Source organism: Pteropus alecto, unplaced genomic scaffold (assembly GCF_000325575.1).
Source record: "Pteropus alecto unplaced genomic scaffold, ASM32557v1 scaffold3, whole genome shotgun sequence".
In the NCBI taxonomy this organism is placed as follows: Eukaryota; Metazoa; Chordata; class Mammalia; order Chiroptera; family Pteropodidae; genus Pteropus; species Pteropus alecto.
The window spans coordinates 63403424-63427126 of NW_006442484.1; the positions used below are offsets into that span (position 1 = coordinate 63403424).

Here is a 23703-nt window from a genome sequence, read left to right on the forward strand (position 1 = left end):
GGACTGGTCCCGCTCCGCACGTCTCCTCTGCCTGCCAAGGGAGTGAGCGGTCGCGAATCAGAAAGGCCCGCAAAGAGACACGGGCAGGACTCCGAGGGACAGTCTTGTCCGTTCAGAGGCTGCTTTTAAATATGAAGAAAAGAAACAATACCGAAGTTGCGATTGTTCGGGGTCATTTAATGAACGGTAAGAGTTAGAATGAGTTAGGTCTTTGCACTACAACGTGAAGGCCCGTCCCTCCAAACTGGGCTGCTCAATGCCAAGATTTATTAATATATTGCACTTGGATAAGTCCATTTGGATAGTATTTGTGGTTTACAAAGCTGTTTAACACAAAGCATTCTTGTTTGATCTGTGAGTCAACCCTGTATTTTTATTTCTATTACAGCAAGGACAATTGAGGCAGGAGCAAACATTTACTGAACATTTCTCTATACTCCAGGTTCTTCCAAGTCCTTTGCATGAAGTATTTAATTTCCTCTTAACAATAACCCCAAAAGAGTTCTTTCAGTTTCCAGGTGTACTCTACCTTGTGCAAGAGACTTTGCTAGGTATTTCAAGGAGAATAAAACACAGTCCTGTTTTCAAGGTACTTTCCCAGAGTCCATAATAATTGGTTCCTAATTTCTCTGAGTGGGCCTTAGCCAATGAGAGATAAACCCCCTACCCCCTCAGATAATAGCCAGGTGAGAGAGAGGAGGTTTGTTCAACCTATAATTATTGATTACTGTGGACTACGCACTGGGAGTGAAGGATTGAACAAGACAATGTACCTGACCCATGACATAGTTTAATAATGTCGCAATTCACAATGAATATATAACAGTTATGAATTCTATTTACAAAATAATTCAGTAACACATTTATAAAGCAAAAATCATAGGACATGCAAAAAAACATTGATAGAAATATACCAATGGTAGGAAACTTTAATATGCCACTTTTAGTACAAACAGACCAAGTAAACAGAAAATAAGCAAGGAATATAAATATATAATATAAATAGCATAATTAATAAGGTATATCTTATAGATATTTTCATTTTATACCTTGAAAATAGAGAATACAATAGTAACAAAGAAGGTAAAATGTTTCAGAATAAAGTTACCGAGAAATGTGCAAACCTTATATGAAAAAACTTTAAAGCACCCTGAAAGATATAAAAATGGACTTGAACAAATGGAAAGATATTATATAACATCATAAAGATATGTTTTCTTTAAGTTAATTTATAAATTTAACAAATACCAATAAAAATACCAACAAGATTTTTATGGAGCTAGAAAAGTTTATATTAAAATTCATATGAAAAAATAAGCATGTGAAAATAGCCAGGAAACAATGAAAAAGAAAAGTTTATGAGGAGACACTAGCCCTACCAGTCATTAACATACACTAAAAAGCTGTTTTGTTTATCTACTCATGGTCTTGGTGGACAAATAGGCCAGTGGAATAAAACACAAGGTCCCAGAAATAGATCCAAATACATGTGGAAATTTAATATGTGATAAACATGGTATCTCAAATCACTTGGGAAAAGATGGACAATTTAATGAATATTGGTGGGACAATTGGTTTACCTTTTGGAGAAAGATAAATTTAGAACAAAATCTCACATTTTATTAACAAGTGTTGGAGAGGATGAGGAGAAAAAGGAACTCTCATACACTGCTGGTAGGATTGCACATTGGTACAGCCACTATGGAAAACAGTATGGAGGTTCCTCAAAAAACTAAGAATTGATCTACCATATAATTCAGCAGCCCCTCTGCTAGGTATCTACCCCCAAAGACTTGAAAACTCATATCCGAAAAGATATTTGCATACCGATGTTCATAGCAGCATTATTCACTGTGGCCAGGATCTGAAAGCAAATGCAGTGTCCTATGATAGATGATTGGCTAAAGAAGCTGTGGTACATATATACAATGGAATATTACTCAGCCATAAGAAGAGATGAAATACTGCCATTTGCAACATGGATGAACCTCGAGATAATCATGCTAAGTGAAATAAGCCAGACAGAAAAAGTTGAAAATCACGTGATATTACTTATATGTGGGAAATAAACCTAAAAGCAACAAAGGAACAGGACAAACAGAGACTCATGGACATGAACAATAGACTAGTGGCTGCCAGAGGGTAGGAGGGAGGGGGACGGAGAGGTAGATAAGCTATGGGGGGTCAATATGTGGTGACAGAAGGAAATCTAACTATGGGAGCTGAACACACAGTGTAAATGTATATATATATGCCTTACTGTTAAAATGTACAGCTGAAACGTATTGGATTTTGTTAACCAATGTCACCGTAAAAAATAAATAAAAAATAAAAATTAAAAAAAAATCTCACACTTTAATCAAGAACGAATTTCAAATGGTCCAGGGATATAAATGTCAAAGATGAAAAGCCACGTAAATACTAGAAAAAAATATTTATGACTTTCTCTACAACCTGATGTAGAAAAAGACTTTCTAACTATGACTCAAAATTCAGATCCAATAAAAAATAAAATTGATAAATTTGTTTAAAAAATTTTTGAACAACAATAAACAAAGACAAGAGACAAATTATTAACCAAGAGATGATCTCTCCCCACTACACACATATTTCTCACATAATTCTCAAAAATATGAAAAGATATTCAAACTCACTCAAATATGAAGTGCAAATTAAATTGACTCTGATGATATTCCTCCAAAAGTATGACAATTCTATGCACAAAGTTAATCATTGTAGTATTGTTTATAATTACTAAATATCAGGAAAAAACTAAATTCCTATACATAGGAGAGTATGTACATAACCTATAGCACATTCATACAATGGAATACTATGAAGCTATCAAAAAGAATGAGGTCATTTTCTATGAACTAATGTAAAGTGATATTCAGGATATTTTGTTAAGTGAAAAAGACAAAATGTAAGAGTGTTAATAGTATGTCACTTTTCATGTAAGAAAGAGTGGGAAGTGAGAAAAATACATGTATCTAATCATTTGTGCAAACAGAAACATAGGAAGCATAAACAAGAAGCTGTTAAGATTAGTTGCCTACAGTTGGCTGAATGACCACCCAAAATATCCAGGTCCTAATTCCTGGAACTTGTGAATGTTACTTTCTATAGGGAAAAGTTCTTTGTAGATGTCATTAAATTAAGCATCTTGAGTTGGAGAGATTACCTGGGATCATAAGGGTGGGTCTCAAATGTAATTACAAATATCCTTATAAGAGGCAGGCAGAGGGAAATTTGACTACAGGCAGAAGAGAGATCATGTAATGGAAACAGAGGGAAGCAGAATCAAAAAAATATTATGCTGCTAGTTTTAAATATGAAGGAAGGGACCCAGAGTCAAGGAATGTAAGGAATGCAGCTCTAGTCACCTGGGAAAGGCAGGGAAACGGATTCTTCATTAGAGCTTCCAGAGGGAGACGTCCCTGCTGACACCTTGATTTCAGCACTGTGAGACTCATTTCAGACTTCTGGCCTATCGGAAGATAAATTTCTGTCGTTTTAAACCACTAAATTTGTGATAATTTGTTTCAGCAGCAATAGGAAGTTAATACAGCTGGTAAGGAATTAGGAGTGGGAAAGGAAAGAAGAAAGGAAGAGAGAAGTGATGCTTTTGAATACACCTACTTATAAAGTTCTGACTTTTGAAACTAGTTACTGTTTCACATACTTAAATACACATCCGAGTATAAACATATATGCATATAAAAGTATGGAAAAACTAAAACTAAGTAAAACAGACAAGTAAACCTAAACATAATTCAAATGAATAACATAGTGACACTGAAGGTAAAGGGGAAAATTAATGAAGCCAAGGAACTTTAGATCACAGTATTAAGTGAAAGATATTTTTAAAAATGGTAAATATTCAACTCTAGTTAGTCAAGTTTTCACAGAGTTATGGGTTAGCAATTCTGAAATTACTTTCTGTATGTTCTAAGACTGAGCAAAACTAAATATATTATAGATAATAGGAATCAGATTTTTCAAAGTTGGAGAATTAATTACATTGAAAAGGAAAATGCTAGAATGAACCCTAGGATTTTGTTTGCAATTGGAAGTATCAGCGTAAATACATAGGTTTTAAGATAGATAAATGATGGGTAGATGATGATGATGATGATGATGATGATAGATAGATAGATAGATAGATAGATAGAGATAGATATGTTTATATACATGCATATGTAAATGTAAATAGATTTTCAAGCTCTGTCCCCTGAAAGAGCCTAGAAATAATGACACTCCAAAAGCAATGGGATTTTGGTTTCTAAACCCATTCTCCCACCTCCCCCCATTCTCCCACCTCCCCCCATTCTCCAGTGCTTCTTGATGAAATGGTTAATTAACCGATTCCAGGGCTGAAGCTGAGAAAGTACAAAATGAGCCGGAAATAACCTTGCTGTTCCAGAAAGTAGGGAGGTGATCAATAAATGATGAGGACTATCAAAGGGACACAGGAATCATCTTGACGGGGCTACCACTGGCCAAATATGGGACAATTTGCTCATCGAAATTAATTATGATAGTAATAGATTATAATCTATTGAATAAAATAAGAATCTATAAGTCCATACTGATAGATACCAATAGATGATGACAAATACTGACAGATGAATCTGTACTGATAGATAGGTAGGTAAGTAAATAGGAGTGGGGAGGAAAGTTCTTGCCAACCAACAAATGCAAAAGAAATGATAAAATTAGAAAGATCACCATTCAGCAACTATCACATAAATAATTGATTCAGGCAAGATACATCAATAGATGTTAAAACTAGTGAGTGAAAAATTTGATTAGCAGAAGTTACATACACTCAACATATCTCCCCATAATATTCTTATTAATTATAAAGGGAATAATAGTAATTCTACAGTGAAGAAATCTGGCAGACATCACCTTAATCAAGGGATCAAAGTTGATATCACCAGTAATGGTACAAACCAACATTACGTGCTCTTGATATCGACTCACATCACTTTCATAGTAATTTTGCCCAAAATCAAAACCTGAATTTAATCCTGAGGAAACATCAGACAATCCCAAATAGAGGGACAGTGTAACTTAGTTGGCCTATACTCTTAAAAAATGTCAAGGTCATGAAAGACGAAAAAAGATTTTGTAAATATTCCAAGTTGGAGGAGTCTATAGAATCTGCAATGGTCAAAATAAAAAGTATTATAATAAAAATATAAGAAATTTATTTTATTATATAAAGTAAAAAATATATATAAATGCAATTCCATGTTGGGGGCTGTGTAGAGTTTATATAGGCTATCTGTAAATTATTCTAGCAACTCCAGAAGATTTTTCACAAGATTATATATATATATGTATATATGTGTGTATATATATACATATATATCATATATATGTATAACTTTATATATATAATGTGTATATATATACACATATATATCATATATATGTATAACTCTGATTATGTCCCTTTTCTGATCAAAAATTTACCTGTGTCCTCATTGCCAAATAACTGCCCTATCCCTCCTTTCCTACGTAGCCCTTTATATTTACATTATACCTGTAATTAACTGTTTATTAGGAAATTTAGCCATTTTTTTCCATTTTATTGCCTTTATCGCACCCTTCTCTCAAAACAAAATGCCCCTTTCCACACACTGCAGTTCTCGTCTAGTGAAACCTTACTCATCCTTCAAGACCCCTGTACTATCTTTCTGAGGCTACTGTAGCAGATTCCCACAAACTGGTGGCTTAGAAATTTATCCTCTCACAATTCTGGTGACTGGAAGTCCAAAATCAAGCTGTTTAAATTTTTACATTGGGAAAAATTTGTTATCTAGTGTATTTATCTTTTCTCTCAAATTCTGCAGTGCTTTGGTCAGCAGACACCTCAGTTTGAAAACAATGTTTTTCTATTTTTTTTCTATGACTAACTGTATCTTAATAGGCCATAACTTTGTACAATGGTTGATGTCATAACAGCTGAGAGTTTTAGGCACAAGCTAATCATTTTTTTTCATTTACAGAGTTTGAGAAAGTTTGGTTCATGTCTAAATAACGTTTCTGACCTTAGTTTTTACTAAATTAAAGTATCAAAAAAATTTTTAATGTAGAAATGGCTTTTTTTTAAGTAAGCAAATGTTTTAAATAAAATGATAGATAATAGTATGGATTTGAAAGCTTACAAAGCACTTTTGCTTCAAACTCATCTATGTCTACAACATCTGGTCTTTCATCTCTTCTTCCTGCCTCAGAGAAAGAAGCAACACTCTAGCCCATGGCTTAGCCCTTGTTCCAACCTCTGGAGCCACAGGACTCTGCTCCACCACTACTCACCTCTTTCCTATATTATCCACTTTCCCTCTTTATCTTTTCCCCAGTCTATTAAAAGAATACAAATCCTCCCTCTACCTTATATTCCCTGTAGCTATTGCCACTTCTCTTGTTATTCTCAAAGAAGTGTCTGCTTTCATCTCTGCATCCTCACTGCTGTGAAATGAATGACTTCCTAACCATTACCCCCAAGGGCTGTTCTCATTCACATCTTCCTGGCTGCGTAAGACAAGGTTGGCTGTCCCCTCTTTGAATGAGCTCCTCCCTTGGCCTCCATGGGGCCCGTGTCTCCTCCAACCCTTCAATGCCTCTCTTGCCGCCCTTTAATCTTTCCTGCATTGCTGTTCACCAGGGGTCTACCTTCTACCCTCCTTGTGCTCTACACACTCTCCCTCCAAAACTTGATCAACCACAGTGATTTTTATTTACTATTCACCTCTAACTCCCAAATCCTGACATCTCTTTTGACCTCCCTGTTTTACAACTGTGCGCCTACTGAACATTTCCACCTAGATATTCCAAAGGGACTTTAAACAGTGGAATTCATTATTTTCCACATCTGCTGTTTCTTTGCATTTGCAGTGAGTAGTAGAAGGGAAAAGGGATATAGGATGAGGAAGACTACAGACGGAAATCTCTTGGGAGATCTCTCCAGCAGCTAGGGGAATATGTACATGTGGAGAGAACTCTGGAGATGTGGGTTTCAGGGCCCTGCACTATTGAATGGTGCATGTAAATGTAAGTTCATTAGTAAAGCTAGTGAGCACACAGCTGACTTTTAAGCCTCTACTTTGTATGGTATGAATTTTGTCACTGGAAATCTTGAGTAAAGAAATACTTGAACCTTTCTGTAATTCCTGCGAAGGCACAGGATAGAGGTTGTAAAGTAGATCCACCCAAGACTCTTAATATAGTCCAGCATGTGGACTAGTGTAGTGTATGTAGGTAAAGGAACTGTAATTAGAACCACTGCTAGAGGATATCCAGCCAGGCAAATGGTAGACCAAGACTCCTGATTATATTTTCCCTCCCTAGGAGAGCCCGGCTTCCACACGTACATACCCCTCAGTCAGAGATAAGAATATATGGTGTCCCTTGTACCTATTCCCTGCCCTTGCCTGGACCAGAGAAACAGTCTTGAATCATTTCAAGTCTCTACTTAATCACAATGTGAGAGAGTAGCTTGTTTGCTTGTCTGCCTTCTCCCTTAAGGAAAGAAGATTTGCCTCATCAGTCTTCTCTCCTAGCATAATGCCAGGTGCAAAAGGAGCTCCCCTCAAAATGTACATTGAAGTAAAAGAGGAGGCTGGCAAGCAGGCAACATGGGAAATTCACGTGATAAATATCATGCTTAGAAAGTGAAGTGACAGATGTCAGGCCACTTCTACTATCTCAAAGAGGCCCAGGCCAGAATGCCTGGTTTCAAATCCCAGCAGTGCTGCTTACTAAACTTTGTAGAAGTTACTTCAATTTTTTGTGCCTTAGTTTCCTCAAATGTTAAAAGGAAATAATAGTACCTACCACATAGGATTACTGTGAGAATTAAAAAGGTATATAAAGGCTTGACACATGGTAAACACTTGGTAAATGTTATCTAATGCTGTTGTATATATTACCTGTCCCTCACCTGGTACAGTAGGAAGTCTTTTCATCAAAGAAAATAGAAATAGTCATTACGGTGAAGTATCACAGAATACTGAAATGGACCTTTGTCATTCTTTTGGTTGTCCAGCTCAAAATTCCTTTCCTGAGTCTAAGTGGGAGGCCTCTCACTAAGAAGCTAATAAAGTCAGACACAGGATGAAAATTCAGGACTCCCTTACAGCTAGGGCTTATAGCCTATGATCCAGGCCTAGCAAAAGGATTTAGTGACATCAAGCAGTAGGGATGAGGGAACTGTAGCATAGTCATGCCCACTTTTTCCAGAGACAGCAATAATGATGGTTCCAGCAGCAGTATGTAGGGCCACTGCTGGCAGTGCAAGATAAGTGGCATCTTCACAGGCTATACTGGTAACATAACTATGGCTGGGTCCTTGTCTGCTGCCAATATCCCCATGTTCCTGCCGATTTTGCGGCCCACAACTCTATCCTCTCCAGAAATGCTTCAAACCACCCATTGTCCTTTTCTGCTTCTATCAGCTTGTTTTTTTTTTTCCCTTGGTGCAATTTAACCTGCCAGACTAATACAGATTATTAGGTCAGATGGCTTAATAAGATATAAGTGCAGTATTTCAAGTTCGTTTTATTAGTTTTTTGATTTGCAGTGTGTCTTCTACTTGGCTCCTGTTCAGGGATAATTTTTCTTGGATGATTTTTGTTTTAGTAATTCTGAGATGCTAAAGAAATATTTTGTTGTTGTGCCGTTTGGCAGTTAGCCTTCCTCTTCTCCTTTTCCCTCTACTCTTTAATTAGTGTGGGGAGTGTGAGTCAGGATAACCAAATTTTAATTGACTAGAATCTACCTTTAGGTAGAAGAAATCAGGCAACTGATGAGTGTAGAAATAAAGGAAAACGAAGGGAGAGAAGCAAAACCAGTGCCTTGTGCAGGAGAGTATCACAAGAGAACTGTAAGTTCATTTAATTTAACTGGTTTATTTTCTAAGTAAAGAGCTTATAACAGAGAACATACAGCTAATGTGTGTTCAAGATACAACTAATTGCATCTTCTCACTTAGTGCAGGGCTCTTGCCTTTATCTATTATACCAAGAAGCAAATGACCTGAAAGCAATCTGAGATCAGGTTAAATTCAACCCAATTAATTATACTTTTTAAGTTTATGGTTGTGTATGATAAGAATTTACATATTCAAGAGCTTTTATAATTTAAAAAGCACTTGGTTCATTAAATTCTCTCAACTTTTCTTAGATAAGATAGTTAGCACTTTAAAAAGAGAGATGTTGGTATTCAAGTCTTGATAAAATTTTTAACATCCCTCCTATCTGACTGCCCTGTCTCCCTTTTTTATTTTGCTTTTGATGTCGTAGCTACAAAAAAAGACAGGAAGAAAGCAATATTAATGTATTTGAACAAAAGGGTCTCTTGATTGGAACCATCATAAAAATATATTGGATGGTGTTATTAATCTCCATTTACAAATGAGGAAACAGAAGAATTAAGTGACTTGGAGAATATTAAATAACCACTAAATGGCAGAACTATGGTTCATTTAAAATATATATATAATATATATTGAGTATTTAATGTGTCAGGCTGGGTAAATAATATATAGTCAGATAATATATAGTCAGATAACTAGAAGTTTCTATAACCAGTATATTACATTCTAAACCACTATTATTGAAGTTTTTACTGTACAATATGCTGTAATTTTAGCAGCTGGCCATAAATAAATACTTTTCTACTTACACAAGATTCATGTTGCTCCATTTCTTTGGAGACTGATCTTGAAATATATTAAACTAAAAGATCTATCTCAAAGTCACGTTTTACTCATTTCCCTGGATTCTCTAAAGTAAAATAGAAAGCTGTGAACAAAATATTGACGATATGAAGTTGCATCACTGTATAATCAATTATTAAAACCTAGATTTAACAAGTTATTTTCATTTTCAGGCTAATGGCATATAAAGAGGGTATTTTATTCTCTGCATAGTTTTTCCAACATATTTGTATAGATTATGAAAGTCATTTGTGAAAGGAAACTAATTCTCTTGGAACATAAAGGGAATAATATATATTTTTATGTAGTTTGTATATAGTGGAAAATACCATTCTTGTATATTTCGCTAAAACAGACCATTAGCACAAGACCTAAAGATTGATGACATCCAGGGTTTTCAACGAAAATTCATTGCCTCTTTTTCCTCAGAAAGTTGAAAGAAAAACGAGGAGAGCTTTTAAATAAAAACTAAATAATGGTGCCGGCATCATTGGGCAAAGACGCAGAAGAAATGGTAAGATACGGGCGGGCAATCTCACAACAGTGTCATCAATAACAAAAACTTTCTAACAAATTTCAGGTGGCTGTTAAACCTCTTAGACAGCTGGTTGATAAAGGTAGTTTTATCAAAGGATCGTCTCCTCTTCCATCAACGCGTCAGGGCCCAGACTAATAGCCCCTACTCCGCCCCGCGCCCCTTTCCTCCAGGCTGCGTCAGCGTAGCTCTCCTGGCCACGCCCCCTCCCGTCCGTCGCAAGGTCCCTCCTCTTCCATCTTCCACTTCCTGGCAGCTGCTCGCCCGTCTTCTCGGGACCTGATTGGCTGATGTGGCAACCGCCAACGGCTGCGGAGTTTAAACCCGAGCCTCGGCCACCGGCGGCGATCTTCGGAAGCTGGATGGTGGTGCCCCGCAAGCTGAAAAAGCGGTAAGCGATCTGTAACATTTGGCATGGCCACCCCCTGTCTGGCGGGATCCGTGCCTTTCCCGGGCTGAACTTTTCGGCTCTCCCCTCCCGAGCCTTCGGTCGGCCGAGCCCCGCGCGACCGGCGGTCACGCCCACCCTCCGCCTTCAGGTATCCGGAACCGCGGCCCCACCGCCCGCTCCGAGGGCCTTGTTGTTGTAGTACCTGGTTTGCGCTCAAGGCGCTCTCTCTTATCCTGGGTGTTTGAACATCCGGCCAGATGACGGGGACGAGCCGCCAGTTAGAAGGTCGGCTCCTTTGGAGAAGGGATTTCTGTCTTTGTGACCGCTCTACTCCCTAATTTTAGAACGATATCTAGCCCGTTGTGAGCGCTCAATAAGTATCTGCTGAATGAACGTTAGAGACTGCTTACCCAAGTTCTTGAAGGAGCCCTCTCTGGAGCGCTCCTTTAGAAGCGAGTCTGGTCGAAGGTGAACGGGAGATGGGAGACTGGGAAGAACTTGGAACTCGAACTAGGTCTCGATGTATAGGAAGGGTTTTAGTAGAGAATAGGGACGATGATTTTTCTAGATGAGGGATCCAGTTCAGGAAAATTGGACCCAAATCTCACATCCCAATCTACCTTTACAATATATTTAGGATCTGACCACTTCTCAGTACCTCTACTGCTACCAGTTTAGCCCAACGGACTAACATGTCTCACCTGAATTACTGCAATAGCCTCTTATCCCCCTGCTTCCACTCCCGCCCTCACTGATTTAAAGATAGGCGAGATGCTGGCCAGAAAAGAGCTGCATAGTAATAATAATGTTAGTGAATGTTGACTATGTGCCAGATTCAGTACTAGGCTCTGCCTATACATTGGCTCATTTATTCCCTACGACAAGATGTTAAGATCACATAGCTATTAAATATTGGAAGTGGGACTCCAACACAATCCAACCACTATTTATAATACCTCAGTTATGGTAAGCCACTCAGGAATGGTGGTCCAAGGGCCTGGCTTTGGTTCCTAAAGTGTTACTTGGTCACGTTGTTAATGTGGAGGGGTGACAGGACAGTGTTAAGGAAGGCTCTCTGATTTCTGGCATGAGCATTTGGGTGGGTGGTTGATAGTGCCATTTATTAAGTTAGGGAACTAAGAACCACTTATTGGGGAGAGTTGTTTAGCTGTGGTTTCCTAATTAGTAAAGTGAGATTTGATCTTGACTGGATTTTTTAGAAATGGACTAGATTTCTATGGTAGGATCTCTTTCAGATGTGTGAGATGCAACAGTTTGCATGGAGTTTCTGTGTGTGCCTTTGTCCTACTACCTGCAGAATAGATAGTGATCTTTGATTTTACTTAAAGTTTCTCTTAGGCAAAACTTTTAGAAGAAGCATTCAACATTAGTGTTGGAAAATTCCTACTTCAATTTCTTCCCTATTGTAGAAATTTCTTTTAAAGTCATCTTACCATTATTTGCTTGATATTTCTCAACATCTGCTCAACACTTTCAAAGGAGACTCATTCCAATATTAGGCTGTTTTTACTATTTAAAATTTATTCCATTTATCCATTGCCATTTCTTCAACAAATGTTTATTCAGTACCTGCTATGTGTGAGGTATTCTTCTAGGCACTGAGGGTACAGAAACAAACATTTGACAAAAATCTATGCCCTCACAGAACTTACATTTTAGTAGAAGAAGATAGACAATAAATTAAATAAGAAAATTATGTAATTTTATGTTACACACTAAGTCAATAGAGGAAAAGTGAAATAGAGTCAGGTGTGCAATTTTAAATACTTTGGTCTGGGAAAGCTCACTAAGAAAATGACATTTAAGCAAAGACTTGAAGTTAGCAAACCATGTGATTATTTGAAGGAAGAGTTGCTACAAAGGAAAAAATGGAATACAAAGGTTCTGCAGTGGGAGCATACCAAGCTGGCCAGTGTGGCTAGGGCTTATTGAGTAAAAGGGAGTAGTGAAGAGGTCAGATAGGTGCTGATGGAGAATTGGGGAAGGGGAGAAGTATCAAATTGTGTACCATGTAGGCCATTGCAAGGATTACGACTCGACTCTTGAGTGAGATGGAAAGGCACTGGAGGGTTTTTAACACAAGAGTAACATGAATTTACTTAAGTTTTAAAAGGGTTAAAACCCTCAGTTACTGGGTTGAGACTAGATAGTAGATGAGAAGGTAGAAGCAAGGACACCATTTAGGTAGCAGTAGCAATGATGTACATGAGAGAGAATGGCAACTTGGATCAGAGTGGTGGCAGTAGAAATAACGATAAGTAAACCATATGGCTCTGTTGAGAAAGTAAGACCAGCATGAATGATGATAGAGTAGATGTGGGATGTGAGGGAAGAGATTTGTGACCTAAGCAACTAGAAGGATAGAGTTCCATAAGTGAGATGGAGAGGAAATAGTGGAACAGGTTTGTGGGGGGGAGGTTAGGGCATGTTAAATTTGAGATTCAGATTAGATATCCAAATTGGAGATGAGGAGGAGGCATTTGGATGAATAAGTCTGGAGTTGATTGGGAATATAAATTTACAAGTCATCAGCATTTAGAATTAAAAGCCAGGATACTGAATGATAGCCCCAAGGGAGTATATGTAAATAGAAAATAGATGAGACCCAAAGACAGATCTGAGACACTCCAATAGTAAAAGGAAAGAGAGCTGAAAGATAAGCAGCAGAAGAAACTTAGAAGTGGTTAATGAGGAAGGAGAAAACCCAGAAGAATATGGTGTTTTGGAAGCCAGCTGAAGAAAGTATTTCAAGGAGAGAATGATCTGATATTAAGTACTGCTTACAGAGCAAGTAAAATGAGAAATGGACCTTGACTACTGTATTTGATTTAGCAACAGCAATTTAGTGACTTTATCAATTTGTGTATGGTAGGAGGAGAGCAAAAACTTGATTGGAGTGGATCAAGAGAGAATGGAAAGGAATGATTTAGAGACAGCAAGTATAGACAACTCTTTAAAGGAGTTTTGCTGTAAAGGGAAACAGAAATAGAGTAGTGACAATCTAGTATCAAGAGAACACTTGTGTTTTCTTAAATGTCTATTTTCATGCATTTACACATACCATTCCTTCGTTCTGGAATACCCTTGCTAATCTTGATACTTAACAAAGTCTTCATTTTTAAGACTTATTTATTCATTTAAAAAATATTCGCTATGGTGATGTTATTTGCCAGTCACTGTTCTGAGTTGGGCAATATGTCAATGACTAAAAAAGACAAAAATCCGTGGCCTGTGAAACATAAATTCTAGTTGGGGAAGACAGACAATAAGTAAATTCCCTAGTATATAAAATAATGATTTAAATGCTATGGAAAAAAATAAAGAAGGGTAAGAACTATCGGACATACTGGGGGAGGAGCTATAGTTTTGAAAGGTCTCACTGAGAAGGTGACATTTGAACAGAGACTTGAAGGAGAATGAATGAGCCATTTATGTACCTAGAAGAAGAGTTTTCTCTATAGAGAGGATAACCAACAAAGGACCTGAGGCTGAAGAGTGCCTGATGTATGCCAGGAGTAGTGAGATCTTGGTGGCCAGTGTGTCCTGAAAGGAAGGGGCTAGGGGAGAGAAAGAGTTCAAATTAGAGAAATGGGAAGAAAAAGAGTTGGTGGAGTGACTTCTAGACCGTTGTAAGGATTTTGGATTTGACTGAGAGAAATGGGAACCATTGAAGAGTTTTAGATTGTATAGGCCAATAAATATACTGTAGTGAGGGCAGGAGTGGGAGTAGGGGGATAAGAGGCTATTGCAGTAATTCAGGTGAGACATGTTAGTCTGTTGGGCTAAGCTGGTAGCAGTGGAGGTACTGAAAAGTGGTCAGATCCTAAATATATTGTAAAGGTAGATTGAGATGTGACATTTGGGGCCAGGGCAACTGAAAGGATGGAGTTGCATTAACTGAAATGAGGACGGCCCTGTGAGTGAAGCAGGTTTGGGCTGTATAAGTTCGATATACCTGTTTTTGTCATCCAAGTAGAATTGTGAGTAGACAACTATATGAATCCAGGGAAGTTCAGGAAAGACATCCAAAGTGAGGACATAAATTTTTGAGTTCTTGGCTAGGTAGTATTTTTGCCAGGACTGTGAACTCACCAAAGGAGTGAGTGTAGATAAACTGAAGCGATCCAAGGAGATAACCTATTATAGGCTGGAAGAATCTGTAAAAGAGACAAGAAGGAACAGCGAGTTAGGGAGAAAAAAACTCAGGAGTCTGGTGTTCTGGAAGCCAAGGATAGGTAGTTTTTGAAGAGGAAGGAGAAATTAACCATGTTAAATGCTACTTACAGATCAAGTTAGGTAAGGACTGAGAATGGACCATTATCAGATTTAGCAGTATGGAAGTCATTAGAAACCTCGGCAAAGCAGTTTTGGAGTAGTCAAAGTGAAAGTGAAAGAATTGGAAACTGTGATTTTAGACAGTTCTTTCAAGGAGTTTCGCTGTAAAAGGACCATGAAAAAAATGAAGTGGTAGTTTGAGGCTGAAGTAGGAAGGAGAGAGGGTTTTTTATGATGAAGGAGTATTTCTGTATATTGATGAGACTGATCTAGTGGAGAAGGAAACAACTGGTGATTTAGAGGAAAGAATTGTTGGAGTTATGCCTCTGAGGAGGCAGGAAGGCATGAGATCCCATACACTGACCTCTATGTAAGTAAGGCAAGCTTGGCCTTAGAAAGATAGATAATTCACCCATAATAATATGAGAAAAGACAAATGCACAAATAACAGATGATAATGGGTAGGTAATTGTGATGGGAATTTTGACAGAGGCCTCTACAGATTGCTTTAGTGTTCTCAGAGAGTAACAGTGAGCCGGGATATGAAATTACCAATTTATAAAGAGGAGCAATCCAGGAGTTGGCAGTTGACAATAGCACTGAAGGGTAAGGGGTAATAGAGCCAAAAGACATATTCAAGCTGGAGGATACTTGTCTGCAAGCGTGAATGTGGTGGCATCTGTCAGGAGAGCGATGGGAAGAATAAAGGTTATTGCCTGACAGGACTTTAGAAGAATCCACATCCTCCCGGGAGAGGCTGGTTGGGGAAGATTAAGGGAATGTTTAGGGAAGAGGTTTTGATGATGGTGGATTGTAAGGACTTCACAAGTTGGGCAAGGGTGATATATGGAGACTGTATTAATTTCCTGAGGCTGCTGTAAACAATTACCACAAACTGGGTGGCTTAAAATAAACAAAATTTATTTTCTCATAGTTCTGGAGGCCAAAAGTTCAAACTCAGTATCACTGAGCTGAAATCAAGGTGTCTGAAGGGCTGCCGTACCTCTGGAGGCTCTAGGGGAGAATCCATTCCTTGACTTTTTCAGTTTCTGGTGGCTGTCAGCAGTCCTTGCCTGCTGCCTATGTCAGTCCAATCCCTGCCTCTTTTCTGTAAGGACACCAATGATGGCATTTGGGGGCCTACCTAGATAATCCAGGATAATCTCCCCATCACAAGCTCCTCAATCACATCTGTAAAGACCCTTTTTTCATTTTAGGTTTAGAATGACATGGATTAGGATCTCTTTGGGGGGTCATTTTTCAGCCTACCACAGGACCAAATGAGGGATGTGCAGAGCTGAAGGGGGATTAGGGTGAGGGAGATAAGGATGACCTGAGAGGCTGGAGATTCTTGTGACTGATGTAAAGAGTATAGTGAGGTTAGTCCTGCGGATTAAAGGTAGATAGTAGTGGAGAACTTGAGTACTGGGGATTAGGCAGGGGCAGGTGCAGGTGACAAGGTTTCTTCTAGATCTTTGCAGATGGAGGTAAGGAGCCTTGGGGAAGGGATAGGGGCTTGGGAAGTTGGTCTTGTCCAAGTACATGGCTTAACATCAACTGTACTTTCTAAGTAAAACCTTTTCTGATTCTTTTCCCCAGCCCAGACAGAGTTATCACTTTCTATGCATTGTGTATTATATTCATTATTCTTGTCATATTGTAATATGATTATCTTCTCATTTCCATTATTAGATTTTAAGGTCTAATAGACAAATAGACAAGTTTAAGATTTTCTGCCTACTGCCCCCCATCCCCAACAAATAAGATTAGATATATCTCTTCTGTGCATATCTCTGAGGTTACACTTTTTACATTGTATCAATATAGTGCCTGTACCCATATTGGATTATGCATTTCTATACAGTCATATCTTGTTTTCTGTCCCCAGTCTAGCCTAGCTCTTGGCATGTAGATGTAACAATATATATTTAAATGAAAAAACAAAGTCATTGAACTTTTTTGGATTCACTTTAAAACCAATTTTGATTATATTCATGCTTTTCAGATTTTATACAACAGGTTTTGTAAACACTTATGTACAAACAAATTATATCACTTAAGTTATGATTGTTACTTTTTAGAATGTTTCAGTGAACCTTTTTCTTTTATTAATCAGTACTGTGATTGATTTGTTTCTTTCTCTCTTTCTCTCTCTCTCTTTCTTCAGTGATGGAGTACCCAGTGACAGAAACTGGCTCACTTTTTACCTCAGGAATTAAGAGACATGTGAAAGACAAAAGAATTTCAAGGACTGCTAAATTGAATGTTTCTCTTGCTTCAAAAATCAAAACAAAAATAATAAGTAAGCACCATTAGTTTTAAAGTATACTCACATTATTACTTTTCCCTGGAGAATTAGTAGAGTATTTGGTACTTTATTTTATCACGTATAGACAATGACTGTTTTTGTTAACTGATGGTTTTTTTCCACTCTGTTCTTCCTATCTCCTTTAACTCCTATTGAATGGTTATGATTATTTACCCTCAGCTGTGACAGCTCAGTTTTCAGCAGTGAGGCTGGTATAGCCTAAGGCAGCTACCTCCTATCCTACCAATGTGACATTCCTAGAAAAGAGGTTTAAAAAAGTGGCAAATTGTTCTGGCATGCTGTAGCAATTGAATGATGGATGATCTAGAGGTGGTTGGCCCAGACAAGGTGCTGTAGTGGGTGATTTTATATGGCCAGAGCTCCTTATGAGGACACTAAGCACTTTAGAGATGGGTTTCACGGATTCTGGAGCTAAGATGTCAGAAGGAAGGGAGGTGGAGGGAAGGGGAAAAACTCCCCAAGATAAATTTTCATTACTTTGGAAAATTATCTTACTGGTTCATACCTATCTTAGCAGGAGCAGGAGAGATTTCCTGCTAATATAGTACCTGGGAAGGGTGACTGTGTACGTTATGAAATAACTGAACCTTCTGAGTATCTTTAAATTATAATGTTGCTCCTACTCAGGTCTTGAGGGCCATGTGGTGTATTAGACCACCTCCTATAGTGGCTATTTCCTGTTCTCTTTGGCAGAACCATTGCATTCTCACTGTTAGGAAAGAATATACTGAGTTTGAGGAATGCAACAGGAAAATGTTATTATTTTTTACCTTCTGTAAGTCTTAAACTGGTTCTAGTCTCTCTCCATTTGCTATGTGAAAGATGGTTGGCTGTCTGAAACTACTTTCTGTGTGCCAAAGATAAAGTACTTTTTTAGAAATTGATTTTTAGATGCCAGACTTTCTCTGAGTATTTAAAAAACATTATTACTTTTATAAACATTTTACATATACTATATTTTTATTCAGTGGGATACGTTATTAAATAGTGGCATATAAATTAAAACTATGAAAATAAGAGTATGCTCTAAGTGTTCAAAGGGAACACACTACATTTAAGATGAGCTTTACCAAAGAATCCACAATTAAATTTCTTTCCTAACAACAGAAAAGCATTTCTAATTTAAATTATGTTTACATAGTGCTTGTAGAGAGAAGGGGTCAGGTTTAGATTGTAATAGATGCCTACATATAAGAGGTAGGATATTGAGAATGAAGGTAGAATATCGTACAGGGTTTAGATGATCTATCCAACATCATAGTGAGTATGCTCCCTTTCACTCACGGTCTTGAAAGATGGTCTGTAGGGGCATTAGCTAATTTGTTCAGTTTTGGAGCCACAGAAACTGGCTTTAAGTTTTTCAGATTGTCTACCCTAATTCCTGTGGGGCATCTCCAGTTAGAGCTGCAAGACCAGCTTCTCCATTCTACCTCCTAGTCCAGGGTAGAAAGGAAAGTAGGGCAACAGGTATTAAGATTTAATTTTTGTGACTGATCTAATTATCTAGAATGCTGTGTCTTTTTACTTGAGTCCTCTTATTCCTAACTCTGTATTCACAGACATTATGCATTCCTCAGGTGTCTTTTATTCATCATCTTCTATCTAGCTTTTATTTCTTCATTTCCAAACTCTAAGTGCATTTTTTTCAAAACTATGTATTGTCATTCTCTTCTTTTCCAACCTTCAATTAAAACTTATAAAGTGAAATACATTTTGTCTAAAATAGTTTTATTAAGGAATAGGAAAATTTATTAAGGTATATGTTTAATATTAACCATTAAAATTTTTTTACAGACAATTCTTCTATTTTCAAAATATCTTTAAAGCACAACAACAGGGCATTAGCTCAGGCTCTTAGTAGAGAGAAAGAGAATTCTCGAAGAATTACAACTGAAAAGATGTTACTGCAAAAAGAAGTGGAGAAACTGAATTTTGAGAACACATTTCTTCGCCTAAAGCTAAATAATTTGGTATGGAAACTATAATGTGCTTGAATTCTAAATTACAACTAAAATCTTAACTATATTGTTATAGAAGTTCTAAAAATGTTTTTTGAATCTCTAATTATTATAAAAAATATTGTAAGGGTGTGCTATGTGGGAAAACTGTAATAAAATAGGTGTCTTAAATCTACATTCTAAATGTGTACTTGTGGCTCTGCAAAACAGTATAATATTTTGATCAACATTTGATTGCTTATCATAAGCAAAGCTTGGTGCATTAATACATTTTAACAAGTCGGGCGTAATTCCTCCAGTGAATTGAAAAGAAGGGAGTTCCCAGAGTATTTGTATTTTCCTTTAATCCCAAGCATTTCACTGCCTGCAAGCCAACTAGATCAAAGATTGTAGTAGTTGCATTTCCTTTCAATTCCCAACTCTGTCCATGGACAGAGCAATAAGAGCCAATGATTAGCTAGGCTGCGACTATACCTCTAACTCTCAAATGAGTAGAAATTAATTTAAAAATGGAAAAACGACCTACTGTAGTTCAGGGTAAAAGCCCTGTGGCTGACAAGCTATGTTCAGTTGCCATCTAATATGTTATTATAAGAAGGTACAAAAATGTTTATAAGAAAATTTATAATTGATAGTTCAAAAGCATTCAAAAATGAAAAAAAGTATTCAAAATGTGAGTATATATGTGTCTATCTGAGTGTCTATTTGAACTATACAGTATTGCACCTTTTTAGCTCAATGTGATCTCAATTTTTAGCCCAGTGTTATATCAGTTATTTTCTAAGACTTCTCAACTGATGGTATTCGTAAATTTATGATATAATAAACTTCAAATCTTGATTAAAAAGAGGTCTTTTTTTTTTACACATATAGAATAAGAAGCTTATAGAAATAGAAGCACTCATGAACAATAACATGATAACTGCAATTGAAATGAGCACTCTTTCTGAGGTAAGTAGAATTTGTAAGTAGTATAATTTTTTAGCATTACTGAGAATAATTGAGATTGGTTAAGTAGCATCAAAGTGAGAGATTCATATCTTAAACTTTGTGCAAAGGAATGATGATAATATTAACTGGTTATTGAAATTTTTATATAAAAATTAGGTTTTGATTACAAGTAACAGAATTAGACAACTCAGGGGAACATAATGGCCCCAAAACAGACTGAAAAACATAAGATACATTAGTAGAAAGGTATTTCAAATCAGGAAAGAATTCATATTATTAGAAAAAGATGGATACAATAGGAAAACTGAGGAAAAAAATAGAGGCAGATCCTACTTTATATCATTCTCTAAAATAAATTCTAGATGGATTTAAATGTAAAATAGGAATTATATAAAATGAGAAGAAATTATGAATTAATTCACATTAGGTAGGAAAGGCCTTTCTGTGCCTAGAAATAAAGATAGAAACCATAAAGGAAGCTATCGATGGATTTTCTCAAAAAAAAATTTTTAGGCTAAAAATCATGACAATAAAAGGTAAATTGAATTGAAGACTGAGAAAATTAAGCAGATGGCAGATAAAATATTCACAATAGTTAAGAAGTTATAATCTAGCATGAGCAAAATAAAATCAATAGAAAAATCAGGAAGTAAGGACCAAATATTAGTGAAATTATCTCAGTTATCTAAATAGGAAAACAAATTGTTGAAGGAATAACTAATGAGAAGGTAAAATATGTATGATACGGAAAGTGAAGAAAGGTTAGTGAAGTTCCAAGTGTAGATAAATTTCTTGATAGATTCTAGAAGCAGTTTAGTGCTTCAGAGGATGGCTTTTTAAATGAGATTGTCTATATTTAGATCCAAGCTCTGCTACTTCCTGGTTATGTGACCTTGGCCTTAATCTCTTTGAACCTCAGTGGCTTCATCTACATGGTATGGATAATGGCAGTATATCTACAAAGAGTTAGTGTAAGAGTTTAATGTGGCTAGCATGTGTCCTCACAGTGCAATAAATGTTAGCTATCATTACTTTTTTTATTGTATATATATTTTCCCAATTTTCTGCAAATTTTCCTTTTAAAAACTTTTAAAAGTCATTTATAAGTCTCTTAAATGCATAGTCATTGTGGTAAGAAGATATGAACTCTTTCAAACTGTGTGGTCAATGTTTAGCTCCTTTGTCAGAATTTTTATAAAAGCTAGGCAAAGAATAGGTACTTTGTTGTCTAACTTAATCCACATTTGGATGAAGAAAGAATTTGTGTAAATGTCCCTGTGGAATAATTTTTTTCAGGAGGTTTAGTTACTAGCATTATAAATTTGATTCCTAGGACAACCAGTCTGCAGAGGTGTGCCGTATACTTAGCACTCTCTGAGGAAGAGATGCTTTTCACTTTGTGGGTAGATAGCTGAGTCAGGGAGGGGGCTTTGTTTTGCTGCTCAGCTTGCAGAGCTGAATTGAATTGCCTTGAATAAATTACTAAGACTAGAATCAGATATCGTGGCGGGGAATGCAGAGTCACTATAGGAACTGACTTGGAGAGAAAGAAGCTAATTGGCAAGATGTGGACAAGGGGGAGGGTCATGTCATCCAACTTCAAGGAACTTCGGAGAACAGGTAGCCCTAAAAAACATTGCTCAGATGTTCGTTGTGAGTTATGCGATATAAATCCCCTTTTCTTGTTGAACTCTTTAAAAAATTATTATTAAAGTCAACATTGCTCTGAGATGCTTTTTGTATGGTTCTCTTTGGAGAAATTGAAGAGGGCTGAGATCAGCATCTGAATATAGGAAAAATAAAAAACAGGATCAGTAGATGAAGTAGCTGAAGGGTGAAGGGACAGCATACTACTTCGGTGTTCACTTTCTTGGACTTCTAATTACTTAACAGACTAACTTGCATATCAAGTTTTGAAATTTTCTTTTTAGTTGAGGATGGGGAAGACAATGGGTAATAGAGTGGTATTGGAACAGTATTAAAAAGTATAGAATGATGTCTCACACATGCTTTGTTCTGCCTCTGGCTACTTCTCCATTCTCTTTTCCCCACACCTCATACACGTAACTGCTTTCATTTGTTTCTTTGTATTAAAACAAAAATATATGAATGTTTTCTTAATTTTCTTTCTTACACCAAAGATAACATACTATACCAACTGTTCTCTGCTTTCTTTTTTTTTATGTAACGTATCTTGACTATCTCTCCATTTTTTTTTTTTTTTAGCCTTGCTCAGGATAGATCTAGAGTGGACTTCTAATCTATCTAACTAGTCTTCTGCTGTTGGACACTTGGGTTGTCTTTTGCTGTTGGCTTAGGATGCAAAAATATTGTCTCCCATCTTCCAAAAAAAAAGAAAAGAAAACCTCATACTCCACTTTCGGCTCCCACCCCCAGCTACTATCTCATTTTCCTCTTTACCTTTATTGCAAAATTCCTTTTTAGCACCTGCGGTGATGATCATACAGTCTTTCTTTATAGGTGTATTAATATGACTTATTTTAGTAGATTTCCTAATTTTGCAATTCTGGAATAAACTTCAGAAATGATTTATTTTTCTTTAATGTGCTGCTGAAGTCTTTTTGCTAGGATTTTGTTTAGGAATTTGTTATTGCTCTTCATAACTGAGGTTTCTTTGAAGTTTTCTTTTTATACAATCTTTAGGCACTGATAAAAATGTTACATACATTAAACTCATAAAAAGAATTTGGATGTTTTCCGATGCTCTAGAAAAATGATATAGTATTAGAATTATTTCTTCTTTAAAAGTTTCATAGAATTCTCCTGTAAAACTGTCTGGAACTGGGTCTTTCTTGGTTGGGGGTCATTGTTCTTTGTTAACTTAAACTTAAGTAATTAGGAAATTTTCTTTCTCCCTTTTGTGGTTAGTTTTATTCAATTTTATTTTCTTAGAAAGATACTGATTCATCCCTGTTTTCAAAATGATTTGCCTAGTGTTGACCAGTGTAGTCTGTTACTCTTTTAATTTTGTCTGTGTTGTATTTTCCCAGTTGATTAGTTTTGTGTATTTGAGCTTTCCCCTGTTCCCTCCCACCCCTACTAAATTAGGTGGTTGTGGTTTTTCTTTTTCTTTTCTAAAAGAGCCATCTTTTGGATTTAATTTTGAGTTTTACTATTTTGGTCTTTCAAACTTATTAATTATTGCTTTTATCTTTAGTAGTAAGTCCTTCTGCTTTTCTGCGGTTTATTGTTACCTTTCTAACTTTGAGTCAGAAGCTTATTTCATTTATTTTTCATTCTTAACTGTAGGTAATGTGTTATTTCTCTCACATTGCTCTCAAGATTTTTGTCTTTGTCTTTAGTTTTGAGAAGTTTGATCACTATGCTGTGTCTTGGCATAGATTTCTTGGAGTTTATCCATTATAGAGTTCACTCAGCTTGAATATACAGATTAATTTCCTTTGCCAAATTTGGGGCATTTTTTAGCCATTATTTCTCCAAAACTTTTTCAGCCCTGTCCAAGTCTTTCTCCTTGCCTTCTGGGACTCTGATGAC

General features: G+C 36.6%; 1 protein-coding gene across 1 annotated transcript in view; it reads left to right on the forward strand.

Moving 5' to 3' along the window:
• The first annotated feature begins 10498 nt into the window (after positions 1-10498).
• The window catches only part of SGO2 (shugoshin 2), a 34338-nt gene continuing 21133 nt past the window's right edge, over positions 10499-23703 (forward strand). The window contains exons 1-4 of the mRNA XM_006921330.3: positions 10499-10653; positions 17117-17251; positions 19073-19248; positions 20110-20187. Of these exons, the coding sequence (XP_006921392.1) occupies positions 17119-17251; positions 19073-19248; positions 20110-20187 (387 nt within the window). The 5' untranslated portion in view covers positions 10499-10653; positions 17117-17118. The remainder of the gene's footprint in view (positions 10654-17116; positions 17252-19072; positions 19249-20109; positions 20188-23703) is intronic.